Source organism: Symphalangus syndactylus, chromosome 6 (genome assembly GCF_028878055.3).
Source record: "Symphalangus syndactylus isolate Jambi chromosome 6, NHGRI_mSymSyn1-v2.1_pri, whole genome shotgun sequence".
NCBI classification, from domain to species: domain Eukaryota; kingdom Metazoa; phylum Chordata; class Mammalia; order Primates; family Hylobatidae; genus Symphalangus; species Symphalangus syndactylus.
In genome coordinates this window covers 91,680,133-91,707,904 of record NC_072428.2, presented here as the reverse complement: position 1 = coordinate 91,707,904, position 27,772 = coordinate 91,680,133, and the positions used below count along the sequence as shown (strand labels likewise).

At 38.2% G+C, this 27,772-nt stretch overlaps 1 protein-coding gene across 11 annotated transcripts in view; it reads right to left on the bottom strand.

The window, feature by feature from the left end:
• MAGI2 (membrane associated guanylate kinase, WW and PDZ domain containing 2) overlaps positions 1-27,772 on the bottom strand; it is a 1,470,566-nt gene that overhangs the window by 234,100 nt on the left and 1,208,694 nt on the right. For all 11 annotated transcript variants that reach the window (XM_055283428.2, XM_055283421.2, XM_055283424.2 and 8 more), the window contains one exon: positions 15,991-16,629. In XM_055283428.2, coding sequence (XP_055139403.1) covers positions 15,991-16,629 — 639 coding nt within the window. The remainder of the gene's footprint in view (positions 1-15,990; positions 16,630-27,772) is intronic.

Sequence of the window (27,772 nt, the reverse complement as noted above, 5' to 3'; positions counted from 1 at the left end):
CATTTGCAACAGCATGGGTGAACTAAAGGATATTTTGGTAAGTGAAATAAGCCAGGCATAGAAAGGCAAATACTGCATGATCTTACTTATGTGGAATCTAAAAAAGTTGACTTCATAGAAGTAGACAGTAGAATGGTGGTTCCCAGAGGCTGGGATGGTTGTGGGGCTGGGAGGAGTTGGGGAGATGTTAAAGGATAAAAACATCACAGGAAGAATAAGTTCAAGAGATCTATTGTGCAGCATGGTGATTATAGTTAATGATGATATATCACACTCTTGAAAAATGCTAAGAGTGGACATTAAGTGTTCTCATCACAAAAATAATTGTGTGAGATAATATATATATTAGCTAGATTTAACATTAGTACATATATTAGGTATTCAGAATGTTGTGTACACAATAAACACATACGATTTTATGTCAATTTTAAAAATAGAAAAAAAAGAACTGTTTTCCTTGCCCATCACTTTCCTTTCTCTGACCCTGTTTCTCAGTTTTTCTTCATTCTCATCCCTAATATGTATTACTGTGTTTATTGTCTAATTTCCTCCTAGGAGGCAAACTTCTTGAGGCAGGGATATTGTTTTGCTCACTGCTATATTTCCAGCACTTAGACTAGTGCTGGGCACACAGTTAGCCCTAAGTAAACACTTATTAAATGAGTAAGTCCTGCAGAGCCAAGCAGAAGCTATCAAAATCAAAGTCTTTTTTTAAAAGATAAAATTTTGGGAAACTGACATAATATAAAAACTCACTAAAATTACAGTCAGAAGATTCAGGTGTGAGTTCTGTTTCTGCTACTCCTAAATGATGTGACAGTAACTCTACAAGATTCCCAGAATCCTGTCTCTTTCCTGCTAAGTGTCGTTTGTGCATCAACATCCCCATTTGGTGTAAGTCTTGTAAAATGCATGGCATTTTCTATGCCTAGGATGGGGTATCTTGTCATTGATATTTACTCAGATTTCTCACATTTGGGGGGCCCCCAAATTGCTAATCCCTTTGCATAGACACACTGAAATTGGGTCAATTATTAATTTTCAGTCTGTTAGGATACCTTGTGAATTTTAATACATATACCAGTGGTTTGAGTATACCTCACAAAGCTAGAATAAATCACATCACTATATCACGTTAGAAAAAAGATTTCACAGCCAGGCGCAGTGGCTCATGCCTGTAATCCCTACACTTTGGGAGGCTGAGGCGGGTGAATCACTTGAGGTCAGGAGTTTGAGACCAGCCTGGCCAACATGGTGAAACCCTGTCTCTACCAACAAAAAAAAATTAGCAGGGTGTGGTGGTATGCACTTGTAATCCCAGCTTCTCGTGAGGCTGAGGTGGGAGAATCTCTTGAACCCAGGAGGTGGAGGCTGCAGTGAGCCACGATCATGCCACTGCACTCCAGCCTGGATGTGACATGATCAGTAGTTATATATCCTTGATGTGCAGGTCAGGGTATAGACAGCACATAAGGAATAGCAAGAGCAGTGTGTCTACTACATGTTTGACCCCAAACCATTTTTTAATTCCTGGGCACACAAGAACATTTACTAACTTTCCCAGTCTCTTATGACCAGTGGGAACTAGAACTCAATTCTGGCCAACTGAATGTGGCAGAAAGTGATGTACACCCCTTCCTGGGCTGGCTCCTAAAGCCTCTTGCATGACACTTTGCTCTTTTGGTCTCATTTTAGCTGTGAGTTAGAGAGGACCCAGAGAGGGATGCTAAGGTCCTAGGTCATGAATCTTCCTCAGAAGAAAGCCTGGTTCCTTGAGCCACTGCATGGAGGGGAGGTGCTCAGGAGATCTGCCATTCAGGAACATATGCACTACAACTTATGTGAGTGAGAAATAAACTTTTATTAAGTTGCTAAGACTTCATGGCGTATTTGTTAATACAGTAGCCAGTATGTCATGTCATTCACAACTCATGCTGTGGATTTGTGACTTAGTTTGCTCTGTCATATATGCTTTTTTTCTGCTGACTTCAAATGGAAAGTTGGATTATATAATAATTGAATGTGGAATATCCACTTTGATTTTTCTCCTAATCTGCCTGGGTACAAATCTTTTCAAATACCTGGTGCTTTTCTCTCTCAGAAACGTTTCTATATTAGATCCTTAGCAGTGATAACTATTCTCTTTCGTAGCTTAAATCTGTTTTGATAACTTCTTAAATCTTTTGTTGTTGTGGTCATGGTGGTTTTTAAATTCTAAGTGATTCTTTATCTTTGGCCAGGTGTGGTGGCTTATGCCTGTAATCCCAGCACTTTGGGAGGCTGAGGCAGGTGGACTGCTTGAGCTAACTCCTTACATGCATTGTAAGGAGTTCAAGACCAACCTGGGCAACATGTTGAAATGTTACAAAAAATACAAAAATTTGCCAGGCATGGTGCCATATGCCTGTGGTCCCAGCTACTTGAAAGGCTGAGGTGGGAGGATCGCTTGAGCCCAGGAGGTCAAGGCAGCAGTGAACTGTGATTGTGCCACTGCATTCCAGCCTGGGTGACAGAGTGAGACCTTGTCTCAAAATAAATAAATAAATATAAAGTATCTTTTATAGCATTATACAGCATTACCTAACTAGCTGCTTAAATATTTCTCCAAACAAGTAGCAGCAACATGAAACAACCTCTAAAATATCTGGGGGTAAAGGAGCATGATATATGCAACCTACCTCAAATGGTTCAGATACACATATACACACACACACACACACACACAGACACAGACATGCACACACACACACACTCTTATAGAAAACAAATGGGGCAAAATGTTAATAGCAATGTGGGTAAATGGTATATGCTGTTATGTGTACTATACTTGCACATTTTTTCTGTAAATCAAAGCAACTTCTGAATATTTTTTAGAAAAAAGTATTAGCACTATTATATTAATACTTATAGCTTTACTTTTAATGTTTTATCTGTGCAGTTTAAAAATCGTGGTACAATGATTTTCTCCAAAATGCTTTTTAAAATTTTAAAGCAAAAACACAATTCTCTGGGTCCTTAATTTTCTGCTTTCCTCTCAAAGCTCTGATACAGTCTATGATACCTCTTAAATACTCCGAATTCTCTTTGAATATAAAAAAAAGATGTGTATTATCCATACTAGTTAATATATTGTCAGTATAAGAAGAGAATATACTGATCTAGTGAAAACTTTGAGGGATCATGTTTTATAGAACTAGGAAGAAAAGTTTTCAAAAACGGGTCAAGTGCAATTAACAGGAAGCTCACAAATTAAGCAGAAGACTTTGTTGCATTTTAATATAAATATGAAAAAAAACATAATAAGGCTTGATTATGGTAATCACTCTGGGTTTGTCATATTCCAGACATCAAACAACAGTGTCCTTGAGCAGAGTGTAATTATTCCCTGTTCCACACTAGGCTGGGCATCAACCAATAAATTATTTATAAATAAACTAGTATGTTTCTTGAGCCATTAAAATAGAAAAACCACTAGCCAACCTAATTAAGAAAAAGCACTAGTAAGAAATAAGGGCCAGGCATTGGGGCTCGTGCCTGGTATCGCAGCACTTTTGGAGGCCAAGATGGGAGGATTGCTTGAGGGCAGGAGTTTGAAACCAGCCTGGTCAACATAGCAAGACCTCATTTCTATTTAAATTAAAAAAAAAAAAAAAAAGAAAACAGAAATGGGAATAATAGAACTACTCTCAGGTAAAGTGGAAACTAGAAGAAAAATGGAGAATATTTGATTTTAATTCTATTTAAACACATTTGAAAACCTGAATAAAAGAGACAATTTGTAGGATAACATGCATTGTAAAAACTGAGCCCTGGCAAGACAGAAACTCTAAAAAAATTAATTACTATGGAAGAAATGGAAAAGTTCTAAAAGGGTACACTTCCTCCCACCAAACCAAACCAAATTAAACAAAAAACAAAACCTAACACACCAGAACTAGATAATTGCAAAGATATATATTATATCTGCAAGGAATAGATAGCTTTGAAGATAATTAAATTATTTCTCAGCAGAGAAAGTGTATTGATTGCTTTTAAGACATCAGCATAACTTTAATAGTAAAATCTGATGGTAAAAAATATAACAAAAAGGAAATTTTAGGCCAATGTCATTTAAAGTTGATGCAAAATTATATGTAAATAAATAGAATTTAGGAGTGTATTATAAGCATAATATGACTGAACATAGTTTATTCCAGGAATGAAAGGATAGCTTAATGCTAATAAGTCCCTTAATGCAACTCATCATCGTGATAAGTCAAAGGAGAAAATAATAATCATCTCCAAAGATGGCAAAAAAAAGCTTTGGATAAAATTTATTACCCATTTTTGATACAGATTCTGAATGAAATGGGAATTGAGGGCTATTTCTTTAGCATGGCAAATATTAATCTTAAATGGAAGGCCAGTATTTAAGAGTGTAAAATGAGACTTTCCATTTAAGTCAGGAAATGGATAGAAATTTCTATAATACTCACTATTAACAGTGACATGTATATAATAACACAAATCAAAGGTATGCAAATAAGAAAGGAGGAGGCAAAGTGATTGTTATTTGTAGGTGGTATGACTGTATGCCCCCAAATACCATGAAATGAACTGAAAAAATTATGAGAAACAATAAGATAACTCAGTAAAGGAGCTGGGCATAAGACTGATATTCAAGGATAAAACTCCAGGGGGATAGGAGATATAAATGTAAAAAACAAACTAAAGACATATTTATGTTATTTATTTTTTGGTCTGTCTTTAATAATATCAATTCCGTGAGGAAAAGGATATGATTGGCTTTGTTTATTGCTTTATCTCTAGTGCCAAAAAAGTGCCTAGCACATTGTGGGCATTCAAAAAGTCTTTGTTGAAACTGAGAAAGGGGCAAGATGGCCAACTAGAAACCCTTAGCACTTGTCCCTACCCAACAAGGACAGTCCGAACAACAGATAAGTAACTACATTTTGATGAAAATAACCAAAGGAGAGAGCACCAGTGCACATCAGAGGAGTAGCAGAAACCCTGTAGAGCACAGAAATCTAGGATGGCCCCAGAGAGAATGGAAGTAAACCCCTGGCCTCCACCACCTCACCTCCCAGCCAGGCTCAGCTCAGAACCGGGAGGGACTTCTCCCTCTGAGGAAAAGGTAAGCAGGTGGACCCCAGCATCCCCCATCAACACCTTGGACACCTGCAGTCCTCACCACTGGGGACTCCTGCAGTCTTCACAGACACTGAACCCAGCTGAAGGAGGTGCCAAGAGTCCACACAGCCATGCTCCCTCCAGAAAAGAAGCCAATACTGTGCCTTGCCCCCTATGACCCACACAGCTACTGTGCTTTGCCATCTTGGAATCAGAACTACTGCTAGGGTGTGTCCTGCTCTGGGGGTGAGTGGCCATGGCACCCTTCCATGCCTAAGGGCTTAGCCACCATGGAGCCATCCCTGTTCAGTGGTTCACCATCCCTGAGCAGAGCCGCTACCATACCCTACCCTGTGAGGCCAAGCTGATGTAGAGCTGCTCTATCTACCCCTTCCAGTGGTTGCTGCATCTTGTCAATCAGGGCCCAACATAAAGCTGTGCACTGCCTCCCAAGGAAACAGTGGATTAACAAAACAGCTTCATCTACCCCTCCCAGTAACTGCTACATTCAGCTCCCCTGTGTCTGAGCTGAAATAGTGCCCTGCATCCTGGGGAAACAGTGCCTTGGCTGTCCAGAGGAGTCATGTCCCACCAGTGCCTGAGTTGAAGATGTGCCCTGCCTCCTGGGAAATGATGTCGTGGGCACTGAGAACAGTCACACCTCCTGGGACTGAGCCGAAGCAGCACATTGCCTCCAAAGGAATTAGTGCCCTGGTGAAGCTGAGCAGCCATGCATCCCTGGGCTGAGCTGATAGAAACCCTGCATCCCAGAGAAACAGCATTGGCTGGGCTGAGACACCCTGGCCCACGTGCTAAACAACTAGTACCCTGCTTCCCTGGAGTCAAACTAGCCCCTTGGAGTCTGAGCTGCTGAGACAAACCCTTCACTGGGTAGTAAAGTCATCTCTGTGCTGCTCCCTGTCCCACGAGAGCCTAAGCAATTGCTGCACTCCGCTATTCTAGGGTTCTTGCTGCTGCACCTGACCTTACCAAGTCTGGGATGCTGCTGTGTTCCACCACCTCAGGGTCCAAAGTCACCACTAAATAGTGTCTCATCCCCCAGGATCTGACTTGACGCTATGTCCTACTGTCTCTGGTTCACAAATTGCACTGTATCCTGCTCGCCAGGCCCAAATCTCCATAGCACCCCTTCTTTCCTGGAGCCAGGCCAGTGCTGTGGCCTGCCCTCAGGGTCAGAGACACAGCTACAACCTGGCCCCCTGGGCCTAAGCTGCTGGAGGTTGCCACAGAGTCACAGATCCTGGCTCTGTGGGTAATCTCTATCCAACCCTGCCTCAGAGAGTAAACCTATACCACAAAGCCCAGTTGTTACAATAGGTTGGCAAGATCTTGAACCCAGGACCTGAGGTTCACAGCTACTCTGACATCTGTGTCCTGGAGCCCACTGCCGCTGCAGCTGCATATTGACCATGTTAGACCCAACACCAAGAGGGATTCATTCAGCTAAGTCTGCCCATTGTGGAGAAAACATGATCAGGACAGTCTCAAAACTCTTGCCACCAAGAACCCCAGCAATCTATGCTGCCACTGCTGCTGCCACAAACTCCTATAGCCTAGGATGCTGAGACATCATCGCAAATGTTAATTGCAGCTGAAGAATCTGTGCAAAGACTATACCACTGAATATACTTGGAACCAGCCACTACATCTTTTTCAGCTGACATACTAAGACTCGTTTGGAGGTGAAAATACAACCCTACCAAAGGAACACAATAACTCTGTAACTAACCTCCAAAAAAAGGGAAATTTATAAATTGTCTGAAAAGGAATTAAAAATAATGGTCTTAAGCAAACTCAGTGAGATACAAGAGAATAGAGATCGACAGTTGAAAAAAATCAGAGAAACAGTTCATGATCTCAAAGAGAAACCTAACAAAGAGGTGGATATCTAAAAAAGAACCAGTAGAAATCTTGGAGCTGAAGAATTTCATGAATGAAATTAAAAACATACAATATGGAGCTTCAGTAGCAGACTAGATCAAGCAGAAGAAAGAATCTCTGAACCTGAAGATAGATCTTTTGAAATTACCCAATCAGAGGGGAAAACAAAAAACCAAAACAATAAAAAAGTGAAAACAGCCTATGGGAGTCCTGGGATACCATTAAATGAGAAAACATCTGCATTATGAGAGTTTCAGAAAAAGAAGTGACAAAGATAGGGACAGAAAGCTTATCTGTAATTATAAAATAATTGGTGAAAACTTTCCAAGTCTTGGAAGAGATAAGAACATCCAGATTAATGAAGATTACAGGTTCCCAAACAAACTCAACCTAGAGAGGTCCTCACTGAGTCAAAGTGCAATTAAATGGTCAAAAGTCAAAGACAAAGTAAGAATTTAAAAAGCAGCAATGAGAAAAATGTCAAGTCCTATATAAGGGAACTACCATTAGACTATGAACAGATATCTCAGCAGAAACCCCAGAGGCCAAGAAAGAAGGGGATGATATTGAAAGTGCTGAAAGTCTTTCCTGAACAAGCAAAAGTTGAGGGAAGTCATTCCCCTACATTTGCCTTATATCAAATGCTTAAGGGAGTTCTTTTTTTTTTTTTTTTTTTTTTGAGACGGAGTCTCGCTCTGTCGCCCAGGCTGGAGTGCAGTGGCGCGATCTTGGCTCACTGCAAGCTCCGCCTCCCGAGTTCACACCATTCTCCTGCCTCAGCCTCTCCGAGTAGCTGGGACTACAGGCGCCCGCCACCACGCCCGGCTAATTTTTTGTATTTTTAGTAGAGACGGGGTTTCACCGTGGTCTCGATCTCCTGACCTTGTGATCCGCCCGCCTCGGCCTCCCAAAGTGCTGGGATTACAAGCGTGAGCCACCGCGCCCGGCCAGGGAGTTCTTCAAGTAGAAATGAAAACATATGAAAGTACAACATTCACTGATAAGGGCAAATATATCAAATCCAGAGTAATTCAATTCCGTTATATTGCTCTGTAAATCATAGATATCTCTACTATGAACCATTAACAAAACATCAGTAGTAAGTCCTTATCTATCAATAGACTTTGAATGTAAATGGATTGAAATCTCCAATCAAAAGACACAGATTTGCTGAATAGTTTAAAAAACAAGATCCAACTATATGCTGCTTACAAGAGACTCACATTAACATTAAGGACACACAGAGGGTGAAAATAAAGGGATGGAAGAAGATATTCCAGGCAAACAGTAAACAAAAGAGTAGGAGTGGCTATACTTAGATAAAATAGATTCACTGGGGAAAGCACAGCTTTATAAATGGTGCTGTGAAAATTGGAAATAAAACTACTGTCTTTCACAAAAATCAAATCAAAATGCATCAAAAACTTAAATGTAAGATCCAAAACTATGAATGCACTATAGGAAAACATGGGGAGATACTTCATGATATTGGCTTGGACAATGGTTTTTTTGGATATGCCTCAAAAGCACAGGCAATAAAAAAGCAGACAAATGAGATTACATCCAATTAAAAATATTCCATGCTGAAAAAAAATCAACAGAGTGAGGAGACAACCTACAAAATAGGAGAAAATATTTGCAAACTATTCATCTGACAAGAAGTTAATATAGAAAATATACAAGGAACTCAAACACCTTAACAGCTAAAATAAATAAATAAATAAAAAAGTGCAAGAAGACCTGAGTAGGCATTTCTCAAAAGACATATGAATGGCTAACAGTTATATGAAAAATTGCTCACCATCACTAATTATCAGGGAAATACAAATCAAAACCACAGTGTGATATCACATCAATGTGTTAAGATAGCTATTAGCAAAAAGACAAAAGACAACAAGTGTCGGCGAGAATGTGGAGAAAAGGGAACCCTTGTACACTGTGGATGGCAATGTAAATTAGTACAGCCATTATGGAAAACAGTATGGAAGTTTCTCAAAATATTAAAAATAGAACTGCATGATCAGTAATTCTACTGGGTATATATCTGAAGAAAATAAAATGAATGTCACAGAGTTATCTTCACTCCTATATTTATTGAAGTACTATTTGCAATAGCCAAGATATGGAGCCAACCCAAGTGTCCATCAATGGATGAATGGTTAAAGAAAATGTGGTAAATCTACAAAATGGAATACTATTCAGCCATAAAAGAGAATGAAATCCTGTCATTTGCAACAACACGAATAAACCTGGAGGACACTACATTGAGTATGCCAGGCCCAGAAAGACAAATACTGCATGATCTCACTTATATGCAGAATATAAAAGAGTTCATCTCATAGAAATGGAGAATAGAATAGTGGATAGCAGTGGCTGGGGAGGGTAGTGGGAAGGAGGGGTAGGGGGAGATTGTACAAAGGATACAAAGTTACTGTTAGGAGAAAATAGTTCCTGTGTCCTATTGCACATTAGGTTGGCTATAGTTACCAGTAATGTATAGCATATTTCAAAGTAGATAGAGGATTTTGAATGTTTTCACCACAAAGAAATGATAAATGCTTGAGGTGATGGATTTACTTACCCTGATTTTATAATTATACAGCATATACATGTGTTGAAACATCATATACTCCATAAATATGTGTAATTATTAAGTGTCAATTAAAAATAGATTTAAAAGATACACTATTTTTCTAATAGAGAAAGCCTGAAAGCAACAACAATATCCATTAGCTTTAGTGGGAATCTGATTGAGTATTAAAAACAAGATGTATTTCTGAACTAATATATAAAACCCTCCAAAATAAATTAATATTAAAAAAAGCAAGGCACTAGGACATATACAACTGTAACGTAGTTAACAGGACCAAAATCATACAAAACATGTTCTCTTTGACAATGAAATTATTAGAAATCAACCATAGAAAAAGATTTGGGAAATTCCAAATGTTGGGATAATAAACACTTTTCTAAGTAACCTATAGATCAAAAAAGAAATTACAAGGGAAATAAATATCTTAGACTGAGTGTAAAAGGAAAACACAATATAGTAAAATTTATGGAATTTAGCTAAAGAAGTAGTTGGAGTGAAATTTATAGTTTTAAGTGATTTTGTTAGAAAGAAATGGAATCATTAATCCTCTAAGCTTCCACCTCAAGAAGACAGAAAAGGAAAAGTAAATCAAACACGAAGTAAGCTGGAGAGAAAAAACTATAACCACCAGAGTGGAAAATGTTGAAATGGAAAGCAGAAAATCAGCAATTTCAAAAGTTAGTTCTTAAAAAGGAATTACATAAAATTTTATTAAAAACTTTATGTTAATTCAACAACTTAGATGAATTATAAAAATTTCTAGAAATACATAAATTACCAAAACTGATTTAAGAAGAAAACATTAAATCAAGAAAAGAAATGGAATTAATAACTAAAAACCTTCCTGCAAATGAAAGCTCAGACTAGATGACTTCACTGGTGAATTCTATCAGACTTTTAGGGAAGAAATACTATCAGTCCTACACAAACTGCTGCAGAAAATAGAGGGAGAGGGAACACTTTCCTACTCATTTTATGAAGCCACTATTATCCTGACACCAAAGCCAGAGAAATACATCACATGAAAAGAAAACAACAGAAAAACTTTCCCCCAAACAGGTTAAAAAATCCTTAGCAAAATATGAACAAACGAAATTCAGCAACATACAAAAACAGTTACATACTATGATCAAGTAGGGTTGTTATCCCAGGACCGTTAAATTAGTTCAATAACTAAAAATCATGTTATGTAATATACCATATGAATAAAGGACAAAAACTACCAGATCATCCCAATAGCTGCAGCAAAAACATTTGATAAAAACCAAGACCCACTGATTATTTAAATTTACAGCAAACCAAGAATAGAAGACAAGTTTCTCAACCTGATAAAGGGCATGTAAAAATCCTGTCCTAAAATCAGATGTAATGATGCAAGACTAACAGTTTCTAAAATTGGTAACAAGGTAAGGATGTCTGCTCACCTCTCTTGCACTCAATATTATTCTGGGAAGTTCAAGCTAGTGTAATAAGGCAAGGAAAAGAAGTCAAAGGCATACAAATTGGAAAGGAAGAAGTGAAACTGTCTTTATTACCAGATGGTGTAATAACTACATAGAATATATTATGGAGTCTACAAAAAGCCTCCAGACTTAAAAAGTCAGTTTAATAAAATTGCAGTGTACAAAATCAAAAATGAAACACAAATGCATTTCTATATATTAGCAATAAACAACCTGAAAAGACATAAAACAATTCCATTGACAATAACATCAACAAGAATAAAATAGCTAGAAATAAATTGAACAAAAGTACAAGATCTGTACGTTGAAAACTACAAACTATTGCTGAGAGAAATTAAAGATCCAAATAAGTGAAGAGATACTATCTTTATGAATTAAAAGGTTCAATGTTGGCAATTTTCCACAAATAGCTCTACAGATTCAATGTAACACCCAAATCTCAGCAGGCCTTTTATGTAACAAAATAATTAAAAAGGCAATCCTAGGCCAGGCACAGTGACTCATTCCTGTAATCCCAACTCTTTGGGAGGCAGAGGCAGGAGGATTGCATGAGCCCAGGAGCTCTAGACACCCCTGGGAATACAGTGAGACTTCATCACTAAAAGAAAATTTAAAAAGCCAGGTACAGTGGCATGTGCCTGTAGTCCTACCTACTGGAGAGGCTGAGGTGAAGGATCACTTGAGCCCAGGAGTTTGAGGCTGCAGTGAGCTATGATTGCACCACTGTACTGTAGCTTAGACAACAGAATGAGACCCTGTCTCTTAAAAAAAAAAAAAAAAAAAAAAAAAAAAAAAATGCAATCCTAGAATGTCTATGGAAATGCAAAGGACCTAGAATAGCCAAATTATTTTGAAAAAGGAGAAAAAGTTGGAGGACTAACACTTTCTGGTTTCAAGACTTAATAGAAAGCTAAAGTAACCTAGAGAGCATGCTAGTAGCATAAGAATAGACAAACAGATCAATGGAACAGAATAGGGCATCTAGAAATAAACCTCCACATTTATGCTAATTCATTTTTGACAAAAGTGTCAAGGGAATTCAATAAAAAAATTAGCTTTTTCAACAAATGGTGCTAGAATGATTGGATATACATAAGCAAACAAAAAAGTTAGGCCCTTAATTCACAGTATACACAAAAATTATCTTAAAATGTTTATAGACCTAAATAAAAGAGATAAAGGTATACAATTTTTAGAAGAAAACACAAGAAATCTCGGGTCAGGCAAAGATTTCTTAGATATAACACCGAAAGAATGATCCATATAAGAAAAAAAAAAACTTGAGCCAGGCACGGTGGCTCACGCATGTAATCCCAGCACTTTGGGAGGCCGAGGTGGGCGGATCACGAGGTCAGGATGTTGAGACCATCCTGGCTAACACAGTGAAACCCTGTCTCTACCAAAAATATAAAAAATTAGCCGGATGTGTTGGCACACGCCTGTAATCCCAGCTACTCAGGAGAATGAGGCAGGAGAATTGCTTGAACCCGGGAGGGGAAGGTTACAGTGAGCCAAGATCGTGTCACTGCACTACAGCCTGGGCAACAGAGTGAGACTCAGTATCAAAAAAAAAAAAAAAAAAAAGGAAAAATTTGATAAATTGATAAATTGGATTTTAACAGAATTAAACACTTGGGTGCTTCAAAGGCACCACTAAGAAAATGAAAAGACAAGCTATAGACAGAAAATACCTGCAAATCACACAGCTTACAAAGGAAGAACTTTTATAACTTAATAAAACTTAAAAGGACAGCACAATATAGGCAAATTATTTGAATAGACATGCTACCGAAGATATATGAATGCTAATAAACACATGAAAACGATTAGAAAATGTAAATTAAAACCACACAAAGGTGTCACTACATGCTCATCAGAATAGCTATAATAAAAAAGACTGATTATGCCAAATGTGGGCAACAATGGGCAGATATTGGAAACCTTGTACAACAGCCATTTTGGAAAACATTCTACTTCTTAACAATTTAAATATATATTCTTCTTACAGCTGAGCAATACTACTCCTAGGTATCTACCCAAGAAAAATGAAAACATAAGCAACACAAACACATGCATCCAAACGTTCATAAAAACATGATTCATTAATGTCAAAAACTGAAAACAACTCAAATGTCCATACACTAATGAATGGACAGGAAAATGGAGTGTATCTGTACAATGGAATACTATGCAGCCATAAAAGAAACAAACCACTTAAACCTCACTGACATAGGTAACTCTCACCAGCATTAAGCTAAGTAAAATATTACATACTGTATGATTCCATTTATGAAAAAGTTATAGAAAGACAAAACTATTCAGAAAGCATATTAGTGGTTACCTGGGGTTTGGGAGAATTCAGGATGATGGATGTTCTAAGGATTATGATGATTGTTGCACAACTATATCATTTTAGCAACATGCTGAGCATACACCTACATTGGTGAGTGTTGTGGTATGTAAATTATACCACATGGTGTATGTAAAACAAATACCAAATAACCAAGGTATTTTAAAGTAACTCACATGTATCCCATCTATATTAAACATACTATATATATTCATACATGTGCTAGTAGACAATAAACTTTCTGTGACTATACATGCAAACAATATATTTGCCTCTGGGAGAAAGGACTGAAAGTCTGGGATAGGACGGAAAATTACTTTCATTTTATACTTGTTGACATTATTTGCTTTAAAAAGTTAAACCATGTACATTATTACTTTATAAATTAAAAACTCTAGTAAATAATTAAAAACAGCTGACCACCCATGGTCCTGATATAAGGACCCAGGACTGCGACTCAACTCTTGAGTCTGCTTATCTCAATGAGGTCCTAGGCACTTCTGAGTAGCCCATAATAAGATAAAGTGAATTTCACCACATAAGCATGGTGCTAGTTCCTATTAATTTCAGAGAGATGAGTACAAATGTGAGAATTAAGGTAAACTCAAGAGGTTTTCGACTAGAAGTACTTTAAGCATCACAGCATTCTGCATTTTGCTATGCTAGGCAAAAAACAAAAACCAATTCCCTCATCCCCAAACACAAACCAAATGCAAAGACCACTTTGATTACTTTTGGAGTAAATGGGGGGCAAAGGGGAAGTGAGAATAGGGTAGCCAAGCCGATAGCAGGCACACAATGTTTTCAGAAAAGTACAAATTACCATAATGTAAATTAGGGATTTCAAAGTACCTTTTTTCTGCTATGTCATGCTTTTAGAAGAAGCTGTACATAAAAAATGCATCCAAATTTGTTTCTATGAATCATACAGTGGATACTGCACAGTGAGTTTGTGATACCATTTAATATAAAGAACTTGGTCCAAATATTTGATTTTCAATTGGACACTATGAAGATATGGCTGTTTAATTAGCAATGTTTATTTTAATCTTAAGCAATGCAAGAAATTAAAATACCCTGCCAACATTTAATTATGAGAATTCAAGTGCTATTTTGTAGCAATGCCTTGAGAAGGTCAAATTTAAGATTGTTTTGCTATCATATGAATTTCCCTTTTAGTACAGGAACCTAAGACTTTGTAGAGTGCTGCTCACAAATGCCTGGTGTTTGCTGTCCGTTTCCAAACAAGGAATCAACAATGTAATACTTCCTTGAAGGAAAAACACCTGCAGGCAGGGCCAAATAAATCATAAAAGGTGCTTCTTTCTTTCAGCTTTGACTGCCTTCACTTGCATTTCAAACTGACAGAGTTTCAGGCAGTTTTGAGTGCTCTGAATAGGCAACCACATGTTTGTCACACGTGTGTCCTTCATGCATGAGTTCCTCATTGTCCTGTTCCTTCTGACCCATCCATGCCGAAGCTTCGGTGTTTAGACTCACCAGACATTTAGTGAGCACATGTTGGGTTACAACACTACCATTGGGTTAGGTAGTATTATTATCCCATTGTAAAAGATGACACGGCTGAGGCTCATTGATTTTCAGTGTCCTAAGTCCACAAATTGGCAAATGGGAAAACCAGGGCTTAGCCTGATCCTTTTCCTTTACACTCTTTTTTTGAGATAGTATCCTCTTTATCTATGGTCTCTTCCCTCCCTTCTCTCTCCAGGTTCACTGGTCATCTAGAGCAAAGCAGCAGAGGTGTGGAGAAGGGGCCCTGTGCTTTACCCCATTCCCTTCCCCACAGAAAAGGTAGAGGGGAAGAAACATTCATGGCTCAGAGCTTCTACCACACTTGGCACTGTTCCTATTTCCATACTTTGCCTAGGACACTCAGCCCAGAACTTCAGCCCTCACCCTGTTCTGTAACTTTCTTCCCAGATCATGGGAGGCACTATGGGTAATTGTTGCTAGAGCAGTCCCTGTAGTAGCAGAAGTGTCCTGAACAGCATCATTCCAAACTGTGAAAAGATTTTTCTACAGCAGCACAGCTCCCACAGCTCTCACAGTTCATGGTCCATCTGAGTATTGTCAAGACCGTGCTTGGATTTAGTAGGGGTTGAACCAGCTTCCACCTGCTAGCCTGGAAACCTAAGCACGATTCAAAGCATCACTTCCATCGTAAAAGCGGGTTTCTTAATTAAATCAATGGGAAACCAGTTTGAGTTCTCCATGACCGACACGTGAATGAACTTTTGAAACAAAATACATTCATAGTTGAGGATTTGATCTTTACCCTCTAACTTTCTATCAATATGTCTGTAAGACTGAAAGAACTATTACTGTGTTTAACACAAAATAGAAAAAGACGTATTCTCAGAATTCAAAAACAAAGCTTCCTTTAATTCATGTTTTTCTCTCTTACTCTTTAAGCTTTATTTTTTAAAGTATAATTTCATTCAACTCCAAGGAAATCTCCATTTTAACAATATTATTAAATGATCCTACTATTTTACCCACATATTTTATTGCTGAGCCAGTGTTTGTCTTACCTCCTCGATGGATAATCAAAGAAGTTTCACTTCCAATGGGACAGTCCTTAAGTATATCCACTACTTCTGTATGGCTCAGGTTCTGTACATTCTGCTGGTTGATCTCAACAATGAGGTCGCCTTCACACAGGCCAGGGCATCCCTGAATGTCAAGTATTTGTTTCACCCGCTGTCCTGTAGGACTGTCGGCAATAGTGAATCCGAAGCCCTGGGCACCTTTCACAATGGTTAAGGTCATAAGTTCAGCTTGAGTGGCCCCAGATGAAGCCATAGACACATTGTCGTCATGGACGGGCGGTGGATACGTGCCGTCTAGCTGACCATCAGCTGGCATGGAGTGCAAAGAATGAGGCGGCCGATCTGTTATATCTGGAACTGACTGTGAGGTCCGAGAAATGTACTCCAAATATGTTTCATAGTTGTGTCTTCCATTGACCATCACTGGAGGTGGCCTCTCCATTATTGCAAGGGGTGGCACCATGCTGTTAGCAGGGTCTTCAGGATCAAAGGGCAAAGGGTAGCCACGACACAACACCAGGTTGACACTCTGACCAATAGGAACAGACTGGAAAAGTTTGACAACATCTGCATGAGTGTGTCCAAGGACACAAACTTCATTAATATAGACAATGACATCACCTGTAGAAAAAAAAGAGATTGACAACATGAGGTAAGTTCAATTAACGTTGACATAGAGAAATGGAATTATTTATGAGACTAGTGAGAGGTGTTGTTTCTCAGTAAGCAGTGAGAAAATCAATTAGAATAATACTTAAAATCACTGTAGGTGACTCAAGGTTACAACAGGACTGCCAACAAATACAATGATCAAGTGCTGAAAAAAAGCTATTTGGTTATTCTTGAAGTTCAGAAACAACTTCATATTCAGAAACAAAGGCTCTGAAAGAAAAGGTTAGAGGAATGTGTACCTTGAAGAAGCACATTCTCTATGCTGCTTTTTCATCTTACTTTCCATCTTCGGTGTAATTCAGTTAATATAATTTCGAACTATTGAGAAGCAGTGGTCATGAGGTTTAGATGAAAAAGAAAGCCCTAGCATATTTTTTTTTTGTATAAGTTGAATAAGTCAATTGCCTTTTTTCTTTTTTATGGAACAGAAAAATATTTGCCCATTTATTTTTTTCCATCTATAGCAGGTAATTACAAAGCTTCCATGTATATGCGAGCAAAGGTCAAGAGTGCAGGTTTTGGGATTAGGGAGCTGGGTTGACATCTTGGCTCTACTATTTAACAGATACATGATATTGACCAAGTTGCCTGCTTTGAGCCACAGTTCCTCATTTGTAAAGTTGTGAGAATGAAATGACATAATGTAGGAAGAGTACTTGGCATAGTGTATGACACACAGTGCTCAATAAATGTGGACTATTATTAATATGATTGTTGTTGAAATAGGATGGAGGAGATTTGGGACCCTTGGTTTCAAATAGAAAGCTGCCACAGTTCATCCTCTGATCTTATACAAACTAATATTTCTGTGGATCATTTTCAATAAAGGCACTTGTCCTTTCTCCCCAGTGAACTATCACAGATTTTCAGAGGTCTACTGGTTAGAGGCCAACTTTATGATTAGAAATGCTCTGAATGCAAATTATCCATTATAAAATATATTCAGAGAAATATTTTTTCCTGCTTAAAATGCAGAAAATCATGGCTGTTTGAGATAAATGTTTTTTAAAAATTTCAATTATGTATGAATAACAATTTTATTTTTGGAGAACTATTTTATCATGGATTGGTATTTTTATCTTCACAAACCATAGTACTTGAAAATTGAACTTGCAAATTGAGATTGTGCCTGACTATGCTGAGGAGTATATTAGGGATGAAAAGACATGTTTTCACAGATCGTCAAATAAGCAACTCAACAGACATCAGTTTATCAGAATAATTCTGGAATGGGAGGTACAAATGGCTAGGGATTTCATTCTGAGACATCCTTGCCCAGCAAGCTTGCAAACGTTAAAAATGAAAAACAGAGTTGAACTTTTAGAGTTGACTACTTTTCTGGTCTTTTGTAGGTGTATAACATAAAATGAATAAAACAACAGCATTGTCTTAATTAACAGTCCCTTTTCCGAAATTGACAGGCCAAGCAGACATTTTCAGGGATCCAGGTTAGGTCTGCCTCTAGAAAATGTCATAACCGATGTGATTGGTCAGATGGAACTCCACTTTTCCATAATGTCTGTCAGAGGAGGGTACTGATGTGGTGGCTGGAATGTGGATCCACGGCTCAGAACTGAATTGGAGTGGACATTCCCTCACTGTTATTATAATTCCTCTTCAGACTGTGGCAGCTGGGGATGCTTTGGGCATCGTTTTTAATTGATTCCATTCATCTCAGTGTCCCAGAGAAGTGTCTGATTCAGATAGACTATTTTTCTCTCCTCCTGTTTCTTTTAGTTTTAATGTTATATTTTCCACATTTAAAAGGTTGAAAGAACAACAAATACTTGTATACTAACATCCAACTTAGTGGTTGGAACATTACTCATATTCGTTGAATCTGCCTTGGCTAGCACGTCTCCCTCAACTTGCACTTCTTTATAGCCCTTTCCAAGGTAACCACTGTCCTATTTGAGGTTTGTTATTTACATATACCTTTATAGTTTATATCATATCTAGGTGTCCGTAAAAACAATATCTCTAAATAGTATCTAATCCCTAGATAATAATAATCCCTGGAAAGTATTTTACATATTTTAAGCCTTTTGTAAATGGTATGTATTTGAATATTCTATAACTTTTCTTAAAATGTGTTTGTGATATTTATCTATTTTGATACTTGTGCCTCTAGTTGATTAGTTTTCATTGGAATATAGTATTTATTGATGGCTATATTACTACTTAATAACATTCATCCATTCTTTTGTTAATGGACACTGGAGTTATGACAAATTTGTGGCTATTGAAAATAACTCTGCTATGAACCCCGTGCTGGCACAGACCACCATGTGCATCTTCAACTTTGTTAGATAGTGGCAAATGGCCGACAAAAGAGGTCATGTTGATTTACACTCCCATCAGTAGTGTGTTGAAATTTTCATTGCTTTACATCTGACGCAGTACTTGGTATTCTCAGACTTAATTTTTACTAATCTAATGGGTGTGATCATAGTTTTGATTTGCATTTCCCAGACTGCCAGTGAGGGTGGGCATCTTTTCATGTTTATTAGCCTTTTGGATTTTCTCTTGGGTATGCCTCATTTCCTCAATTTCCTATTCAGTGAGTTGTTTTTAACTCATTGACTATTTTTTATGTTTACTTTCATTCTTGCTCCAGCATTCTCCTTAGGTTTAGGAGGCTGCAAGGTATAGTAGAGATCACATGCGATATGAGGTCAAAAACTTTGGTCTGAGTTCTAGTTTCATCACTTATTAGCTGTATAACTTTCCCAAACTGGCTTCAATCCTCTGTGACTCAGATTCTTTAGAAGTAATGTTGAACAATAGTAATAGCAACTTATTGTTCTATGGGAAATAACGAATGAGATCATACAGGTGAAAGGGTTTCTAAGCTGCAAATTGTTATGCAAAAGATGACTGCTATTTCAGTAATTACTCTTTGTCCTTTGTTATATTCTTCTACAAAATCAGGACAGTTCTACCAAGATATTCCCACCACAGTTAGAGTCAAGGATGACTTGATGACTTGATGATTGTGGGAACAATGGGTTTCTGAATGGCCAAGTAAAAGTCAGAAAGGTAACAAATGCCATTCCCCTAAGGCTCTCCCTAACTTTAATCACTGTTAACAGACTCCCCAGTCCCCAAGCACGCTCTCTCCTTCCCTCTGCTCTGCCAGAATTTCACAGGAAAAAAGAACTAAGGGTTATGTTGAAAGCTCTCAAGGTTCCCTGCCAGGTCTAAAGAGTAGTTGTTTGAATTGTAGTGATTAATGTTATCTATTTTTGAGTTTTAATGTGATCCTGCTATTTAGAAACAGAGTGAGAACTATTTGTGTTTCTTAGTAAGACTGCCTTTTACAATTTATGGATATTTTCCGCTCACAGCAATTTTTCAAGTCATCAGGCAAGGATAAAGAACGCTGCAACAATATCTTTATGAAGATACATAGAAGATTTCTGAATGTAAAAGATGAGTGGCCAGTTATCACAGGATAAAACTATATAACAACTTGACAGTACTCAACTGCCCACTTTAAAAAATATATAGATGTCTAGATAATAAGTCATGCCCAAAACTCTTGTAGATGGGGATGCCAGCAAACATTTGCTTGTTCAGATAGAGCTTATTGGGTAGAATATCAATAGCCTGTGCTGTATGGATGTCATTTACATGTCGTGAAATAAAAATATAAGACACCTGGTATATATCATCTGACAGTGCCATGCCAAGTCCTCAGACAGATTGGGTTTAAGAGCACAGAAAGGGACGTCATCAGGAAGACTGGTTCTGGCTCTAACCTGTTGGCCTACTTAAGAGAGAGAATTGGAAGAGTCACTTGATCTCCCCATCTCTCAATTTCTTCTTTTATAAAATGGGAATAAAAATATCTCCTCCATTTCCTCTTTTGCAGAGCTACTGTGAAAATGAGATCATCCTTGTGAAAATACTTACAATTTTAACAAATTTTTTCTCCATAAAAATAAGAAGATACATTTCTTTTGAAAGCTAAGCATATATTTTCATTACTATATTGCTGGAAAGTTTACTTTGTTTCCTAAATGGTCATTCACTTCAGGCCATATTTAGGTTAGTTCTAGGGCTATTGACCTCAGGCCTGTTGGTCAGATTGAGTGTGAATGATGAGTTAGGTGTCCCACAGGTCTGGTCTCACACCAACCTGATTGCCAATTATGGAATTTCAAAGTGCAAGTGAGGTAGAGTGAGTTTGATGAAGCAAGAGCTTTAAAACTGCTGTCCTGTATGAAAAAATGTTCTAAGATAATTTTTTCTTTCTTAGTCATGGGAATCAAAATACAGAATAGGATACCTCATCATTTTGGATAAAATAGGGCACTCTACATAAAGCATTGCTTTAATTAGAGTTATTTTTATACCTCTTTCCTCTACCCCCGCATTCTTTGAGTCACTGTGGCCTACAGAATCTTCCTTTTCAACATCTCTCACTTACCGCTCCCTGTCTGCCTTCCTTAAACACAACCTTGGACCAGACTAGAATAATTTACTTCCTAGTCAATTCTCATCTTACAGTCTATTAAGTTCAAACAACCTGATCTCTTGATCAACTGTTTAAGTCTTTCCAACTTATCTTTGTCTTCACCACCAAATAAGTTATTCTTGTGAAGCTGGTATCTTTACTACTCACAACTTACAACTTGTTACTTGCCTCTGGTTAAATTCTGCTATCCCTTTACCCTCAAGAGCACTTCCTTTCTATGTATGGACTCATGCCTACCAATTCATTTCCTTCCTCACCTCTTCAAAGGTATCTTTCATCACTCCTCCTGACATTGCTCCTATCTCATGTCTGAGGCTTGCAAATGCATCTCAGACTTTGTTCCTTTGTGGGACTTCTACCCGTTCCAAGATGTCTCTACACTATATACAGAGCATCATTACTATGTTGAGAATTTCTTCAGGTATTTAGGATAGATTCTCACCGAAAAAAGGATGGAAAGATTTAGTCAGAGGAAACCAGAAAAGATTTCATAGCTAAATGTACTACCTCCAGTTTAGCGTTTCTAACTTCTGTTTTTGCCAGGTTATCCAGATTTTCGATAAAAGAAAAATAAAAAAACCTGACAACTCCCATCCTACCAATTACATGCACTCTACATTAAAAAGGATTATTTTTAAAGTTTCCTCTTGGTTAATAAGATTTTACTGAGCTTTATTTTCTGCAGCTTATATTAATTTGTGTTTTAAATCATAATACATAATTTTCTGAGTCTACTCAACCCCCACAAACATAATAAATTCTGACATGTACTTTTGGGGGTGTGCTCCTCACATCAGTTAAATGGAAAATAACTGCTCTCGACACAGTTTATTCCCCAAAGTGAAACACTGTGGTATGTCATACCAGTAGAGTTGAAGTTGGGTCTCCTTTAAAATAATTTGAAGCAGTTTCTAAAAATCCCCAGATGGTCTCCTTGGAGTGACAGTTATGAAAACAGCCATCAATTGGAGAAGAATTCAATTTTGGAGGTTCTGGATCTTACCATGGTTCTACTGACTTTACACATCAGTCTTGCAGGTAGCATTATTATACATACCCATCAAATTATGTATTAATAGAAATGCAAAAACAGATACTTAGGCATGAAAGGTGTAACAGATGATATAAAATTCCTTCATTAGAAGAATGTTTATTCTTATGTGCTACTTCATAAATGACACTGTGAATATAAGGTTCAGACAACGTCTTTCTCAATAATTTTCTATATGTTATGAGCCCAAATGTGGCTTAATGGCTGCAAAGCACTAGATATTGCCTTCTATCTGCTTCGCTGTCAACTCTTCTTTCATACCATACACTCTGTTGTCCTTTTCACTTAACATCCTTTAGTGCCCGCTCATAGAGACAGAGTTCAGTCCAAACTTTATAGCACGACATATGAGGCTCTCAGAGCACTGACTTAGAAGTCAGGGGGTTTATGTTGTTATGCCAGGTATGCCAATAACTAGTGGTATCAACACTTTCTAGGTCTTATTCCTCACTTATTCATTAATTTATTCAGCAAAGATTTACACATATTCAACTACTATGTGCCGGGCATCATGTTATAAAAAGAGAGGATTGAACCAGATGATCTTGAAAGTATCTTCACTTTAAAATTCTAAGACAAAGGCCCTTAGATTCTAGCTCTTGGATAACTTTTTTTTTTAAAACAATTTCAACTTTTAAATTTCAGATTCAGAGGATACATGTGTAGGTTTGTTACATGGGTATACTGCACGAGGCTGAGGTTTGGAGTATGACTGATCCCATCACCCAGGTAGTAAGCATAGTGCCCAATAGGGAGGTTTTTTCAGTCCTTACTCCCATCTCTCCTTCCTCTGTCTAGTAGTCCCCAGTGTCTGTCGTTGCCATCTTTATGTCCATGAATATCTGGCATTTACCTCCCACTTATAAGTGAGAACATGTAATATTTGCTTTTCTGTTTTTGTGTTAACTCAGAGTTACAATCTCCAGCTGCATTCACGTTGCTGTAAAAAGCATTTTTTTATGTCTATGTAGTATTCCATGGCATATATGTACCACATTTTCTTTATCCAATCCACCATTGATAGGCACCTAGATTGATTCCATGCCTTTGCTATTGTGAATAGCACTGCAATGAACATACGAGTGCATGTGTCTTTTTGGCAGAACGATTTATTTTCTTTTGGATACATACCCAGTAATGGGATTTAGACAGCTTTTCAACTGATTCCTTGCTTTCTTTTTCTACTACCACTACCCAAGATGAGATTCTTACCATCTATTGTATGAACTTCTGCAATAGTCTCTTAGCTGGGCTTCCTGATGTCATAGAGGGAACGACTAGGGAAATAGCAAAGAGAAGCCCAACATATGGCATGACCAAGTGAGCTTGTGGGGTAATGGGGTTCTCAAGTCTCACCCCATTTTGACCTCTAGGAATACATAAGACATTGCTAAATCTCCACTCCTGGTCTAGATTGGCTCAAGAATCAGGAGAATCTGCAAAGCACTAGATATTGCCTTCTACCTGCTTCCCTGTCAACTCATCTCCCATACCATACACTCTAATGCCCTTTTCACTTAACATCCTTTAGTGCCTGCTGACAGAGACAGAGTTCAGTCCAAACTTTCTAGCATGACATATGAGGCTCTCAGTTCACATTTTCATTGGCTCCTGCTTTTTCCAACCTACTCTATGCTTCAGTTGGCCCCAGCTTTAGGTCATGCCCCCAACACTATATTTTCTTTCCAGTCTCTGTGCTCTTGTTTCTGCTTCTCTCCTTGCTTTTTCCCCACTAACAAGCTACTCATTACCCTTTAAGGCCAGCCTCACCTTTTAAACCACCTTTCTGACCGCCTCCTTTAGCTGAATGTTAATTACTTCTTCCTGTGTGTTACTCTTCCTGACAGCATGATTCTTCAGTCCATTTAACCACACTAACAGCATTGACTACCATTTTAATATACTTAATATTTATCTGGCATTTACAAACTCCATCTTACCTAATCCTTACAAAACCCATATAAGATAGCCATTGTTATCTGCACTTGATACATGGGAAACTGAACCTAGAAGAAGTAACTTCTCTAAAGTCACATTGATAATTAGGTTAGATTGAGGAAGTGAATCCAAGACTTCAACACAAATGCTAAGAATTTCAAGCAGTCCAGGATGTATTTTGACTCGAGGACTCTTTTGTGTCCCTCAGCTTATTATCGGTCAGAATGCTGGGTAAAATATCTTTAATTCCTGAAGGCGAAAATTGAGAGATGAACTGCAATATTCTTTTTATTAGCTAAGTTAATGGAGGGATGCAGTGAAGCAGATAATTGCAAACAGGGGAATCGGGGAATCCATCGCAGTTGCTAGGTCCATTTTCTGCAGTCCTCCAAAATAAACTGCTTGGAAGAGAGCTAGGAGAATGCTGAGGTGGGAGGTGACAGGGCATTATAACCTACACAACTTATAACCATCACAAAACATAAGCTCTAGTATAAATTGTTTCAATAGCTGTGTGATCTTGGGCAAAGTATTTAAGTTTTCTTGGTCTACTTTCTTTTCACATAAAATGCAGAAGTCAGAAAAGACAACTTCTAAGGTGCAGCTTTAAGAGTTCCTACATCTGATGAAGATGTGGAAAACTCTCCTACTGAATTCATATAAGGCACTGGGAAATTTCAGTGGTGCAGTTAAACAGGTAAGTGATAAACCTCTTAGGGCTTACCTTGAACTTCTCTGATTTTCTACAAAAGTAGCCAGTGACTGCAACACTCTCATCTATAGGTAGAAGGATACTAAGATATTGGAGTAGCCACTTATTTCTCAAAAGAATGAAAGGCTTCTTAATCACATTTTATAATTTCATCTGTGTGACCCAGTGCAGATGCTTAATTAAAAGCTTGTTTTTTTTTAATTATGATTAAGCAGCACACATCCAACAATTACTCCCTACCAGATGTGAATTAGTCCAACGATGTATTTACATTTCCTTTGTGTTTGGCATTGAGTGGTAAGATATATTTAAATACTTGCATTTTACTTTGTTGAAAAGGAAACAGAAAATACATTCTAAGAGAATCTAAAGCACTGATTATTTGCTGATCTGGCAAAGATGAAACAATACTTCAGATTAAAAACTATAAGTAAAGCCACAAAAAAGAAAGCACAAAAGACTGTTTCGTGCAAAGCTCCAAAAAGCACTGGCTTTCTAAATAGCTTGCTCACGTTGGGAATTCAATAGCATAAAATGGTCAATGAATCTGTCATTTCTCAAAAGAGTGTAGTGAATTTTAAACAAAAAGTAGCAAACATTTTATCAGAGGGGTCATATAAAATAAAAATAGGTTACTAGAAAAGAACCCAAAAGATTTTCAAGAAGAAATCTTAAAACTCTAAAAGTTCATGAAAGCAAGATAAAAATGTAGCATTCCTCTGTACTCTTCTGTGGGTTATGGACACACCTGTGGACTCAACCACATATTAACCGCCCCCAACCCCCACTCCAAAAACCAAAACTCTAGTTACAAAAATACCTTGCAAGAAAGAGTCATAATTTTATGTGGACATTAAGCAACATGCATGCTTATTTTCAAACAGCTGTAATTGTATTCCTGAATAAGTATGATTCGTTTTTGCGGAAATGGCTCCTGGAGGCCAGCATGGCACGACCTGTCGCCATCTTTTGACCTTACTCCAACATAGCGTAGCAAGTGGCTATCAAACCTCCCCTGAAATGAGGGGCAGCTGGCTGGGGTGGAGCTGGGAACTGTTTCTGGTCACACTTTCCAACAGTTTATTCTACTCTGCCCGCAACTGTCAATAGCCTGCAGTTCTGACTGAGCAAGAAACAAGGAGAGAGAGTGAGAGGGATGAAAAAAGGATGGATGCATCCATTTTATTTCAGACTGCTACCTCCTGCCAAATGGTTGAAGGTTTTTGTAATTGTGTATGTGTGTATTTATTACCTGACCTATGCACCTACACACACTTTTAAGACACACAGAGCAGTGTTTTTCTGTTTATTTGAGACAAGGTTTCACTGTCACCCAGGCTGAAGTGTAGTGGCACTATCCTGACTCACTGCAGTCTTGACCTTCAGGGTTCAACTGATCCTCCCACCTCAGCTCCCTGAGGAGCTGGGACTACAGGCTCATGCCACCACGTCTGGCTAATTTTTGTATATTTTGGTAGAGATGGGAGTTTTGTCATGTTGCCCAGGCTGGTCTTGAACTCCTGGACTCAAGCAATCTGCCCACCTTGGCCTCCCAAAATTGTGGGATTGCAGTTGTGAGCCAACACACTCAGTCAGAGCAGTGTTTTTAGCCAGAGGAAAGTAGAATTTAGTTTCCGATACCATGAAATTGACGTAGAAGAGGCGGAAAAAATCCCTTTTTTTTTTTTTTGAGACAGAGTCTTGCTCTGTCACCCAGGCTGGAGTGCAGTGGCACAATCTCAGCTTACTGCAACCTCCACCTCCCGGGTTCAAGCAATTCTCCTGTCTCAGCCTCCCGAGTAGCTGGGACTACAGGCGCATGGCACTACACCTAGCTAATTTTTTTGTATTTTTAGTAGAGACGGGGTTTCACCATGTTGGCCAGGCTGTTCTCGTGACCTCGTGATCCGCCCACCTTGCCCTCCTAAAGTGCTGGGATTACAGGTGTGAGCCACCGTGCCTGGCCAAAAAACCCTCTTTTATGACTCCAACTGCAGACAACCTTCTGAGAAGTTGCTTTCTTGAATTGCTTTTGAAAAAAGGTACTGTTTGCTGCATTGTGAGCTGGATGCTAGTCCTGAATACCCACACTGGGTGTCGCAGGATGTCTACTGGTGGAGCTGCTTGGTCGGAGAAGCGCTCAACCCTAGGTCTCTATCAACCTACATGGTAATTCTGGAAAGTGTTCTGACTAGTGCTTCAATTGCAAGCCAATCAACATGCCTTAACTGGTAGTATAACATATTCTATTATGTTGATCTACTCCTTCACTCCCTTCATTTGTGAGAAATTACAAGGCCCCTGCTGCCTTGCTGAAATGAGGGCTGCCAGAATATTTCTCCCATATGGATTTCAGAAGTGGTGCAGCATTAAGTTGCTGAGCTTCATAAAATGGCTGGCAGAAAGAACAAATGTGCCGTGCTAAAAATGTGACTGTATATTGCATACACACGGGTCCAGGGTTTGACGAGAGAGCCCTTCTAACTTGTTAAAAGGGAAATAGACTTGGCAGATGTGAATCTTCATTGACAGACTTTGATTGTTCAAACTTGGACCCTTTTATTTCCAATTTCAGTTTCAGAAAGAGCAATATTTTATACAAGTATCAAGGAGTCAGCCTGTTCATTGGGCCATATACACCAAGGATTGCCAATTAAAACTCCCTCAAACACATGGCAAAAAGGAAGAACAAAATTTGTCTTGGCTGCACTGAAATTTTGGAATCCAGAGAAAGATAGTTATTATCTCTCTGATTTATGTGAAGAGAAAGGGAAAGCAATATGGTACCTTATTTTATCAGACATCTACTACTTTCTCCATAGGGCATATGCCCACCACTACCCTCTCCATGTTAGACACTGCACACAGATTCTTAAGGGAATGAATAATCAAGCCTAGGGGTTTCAGGGAA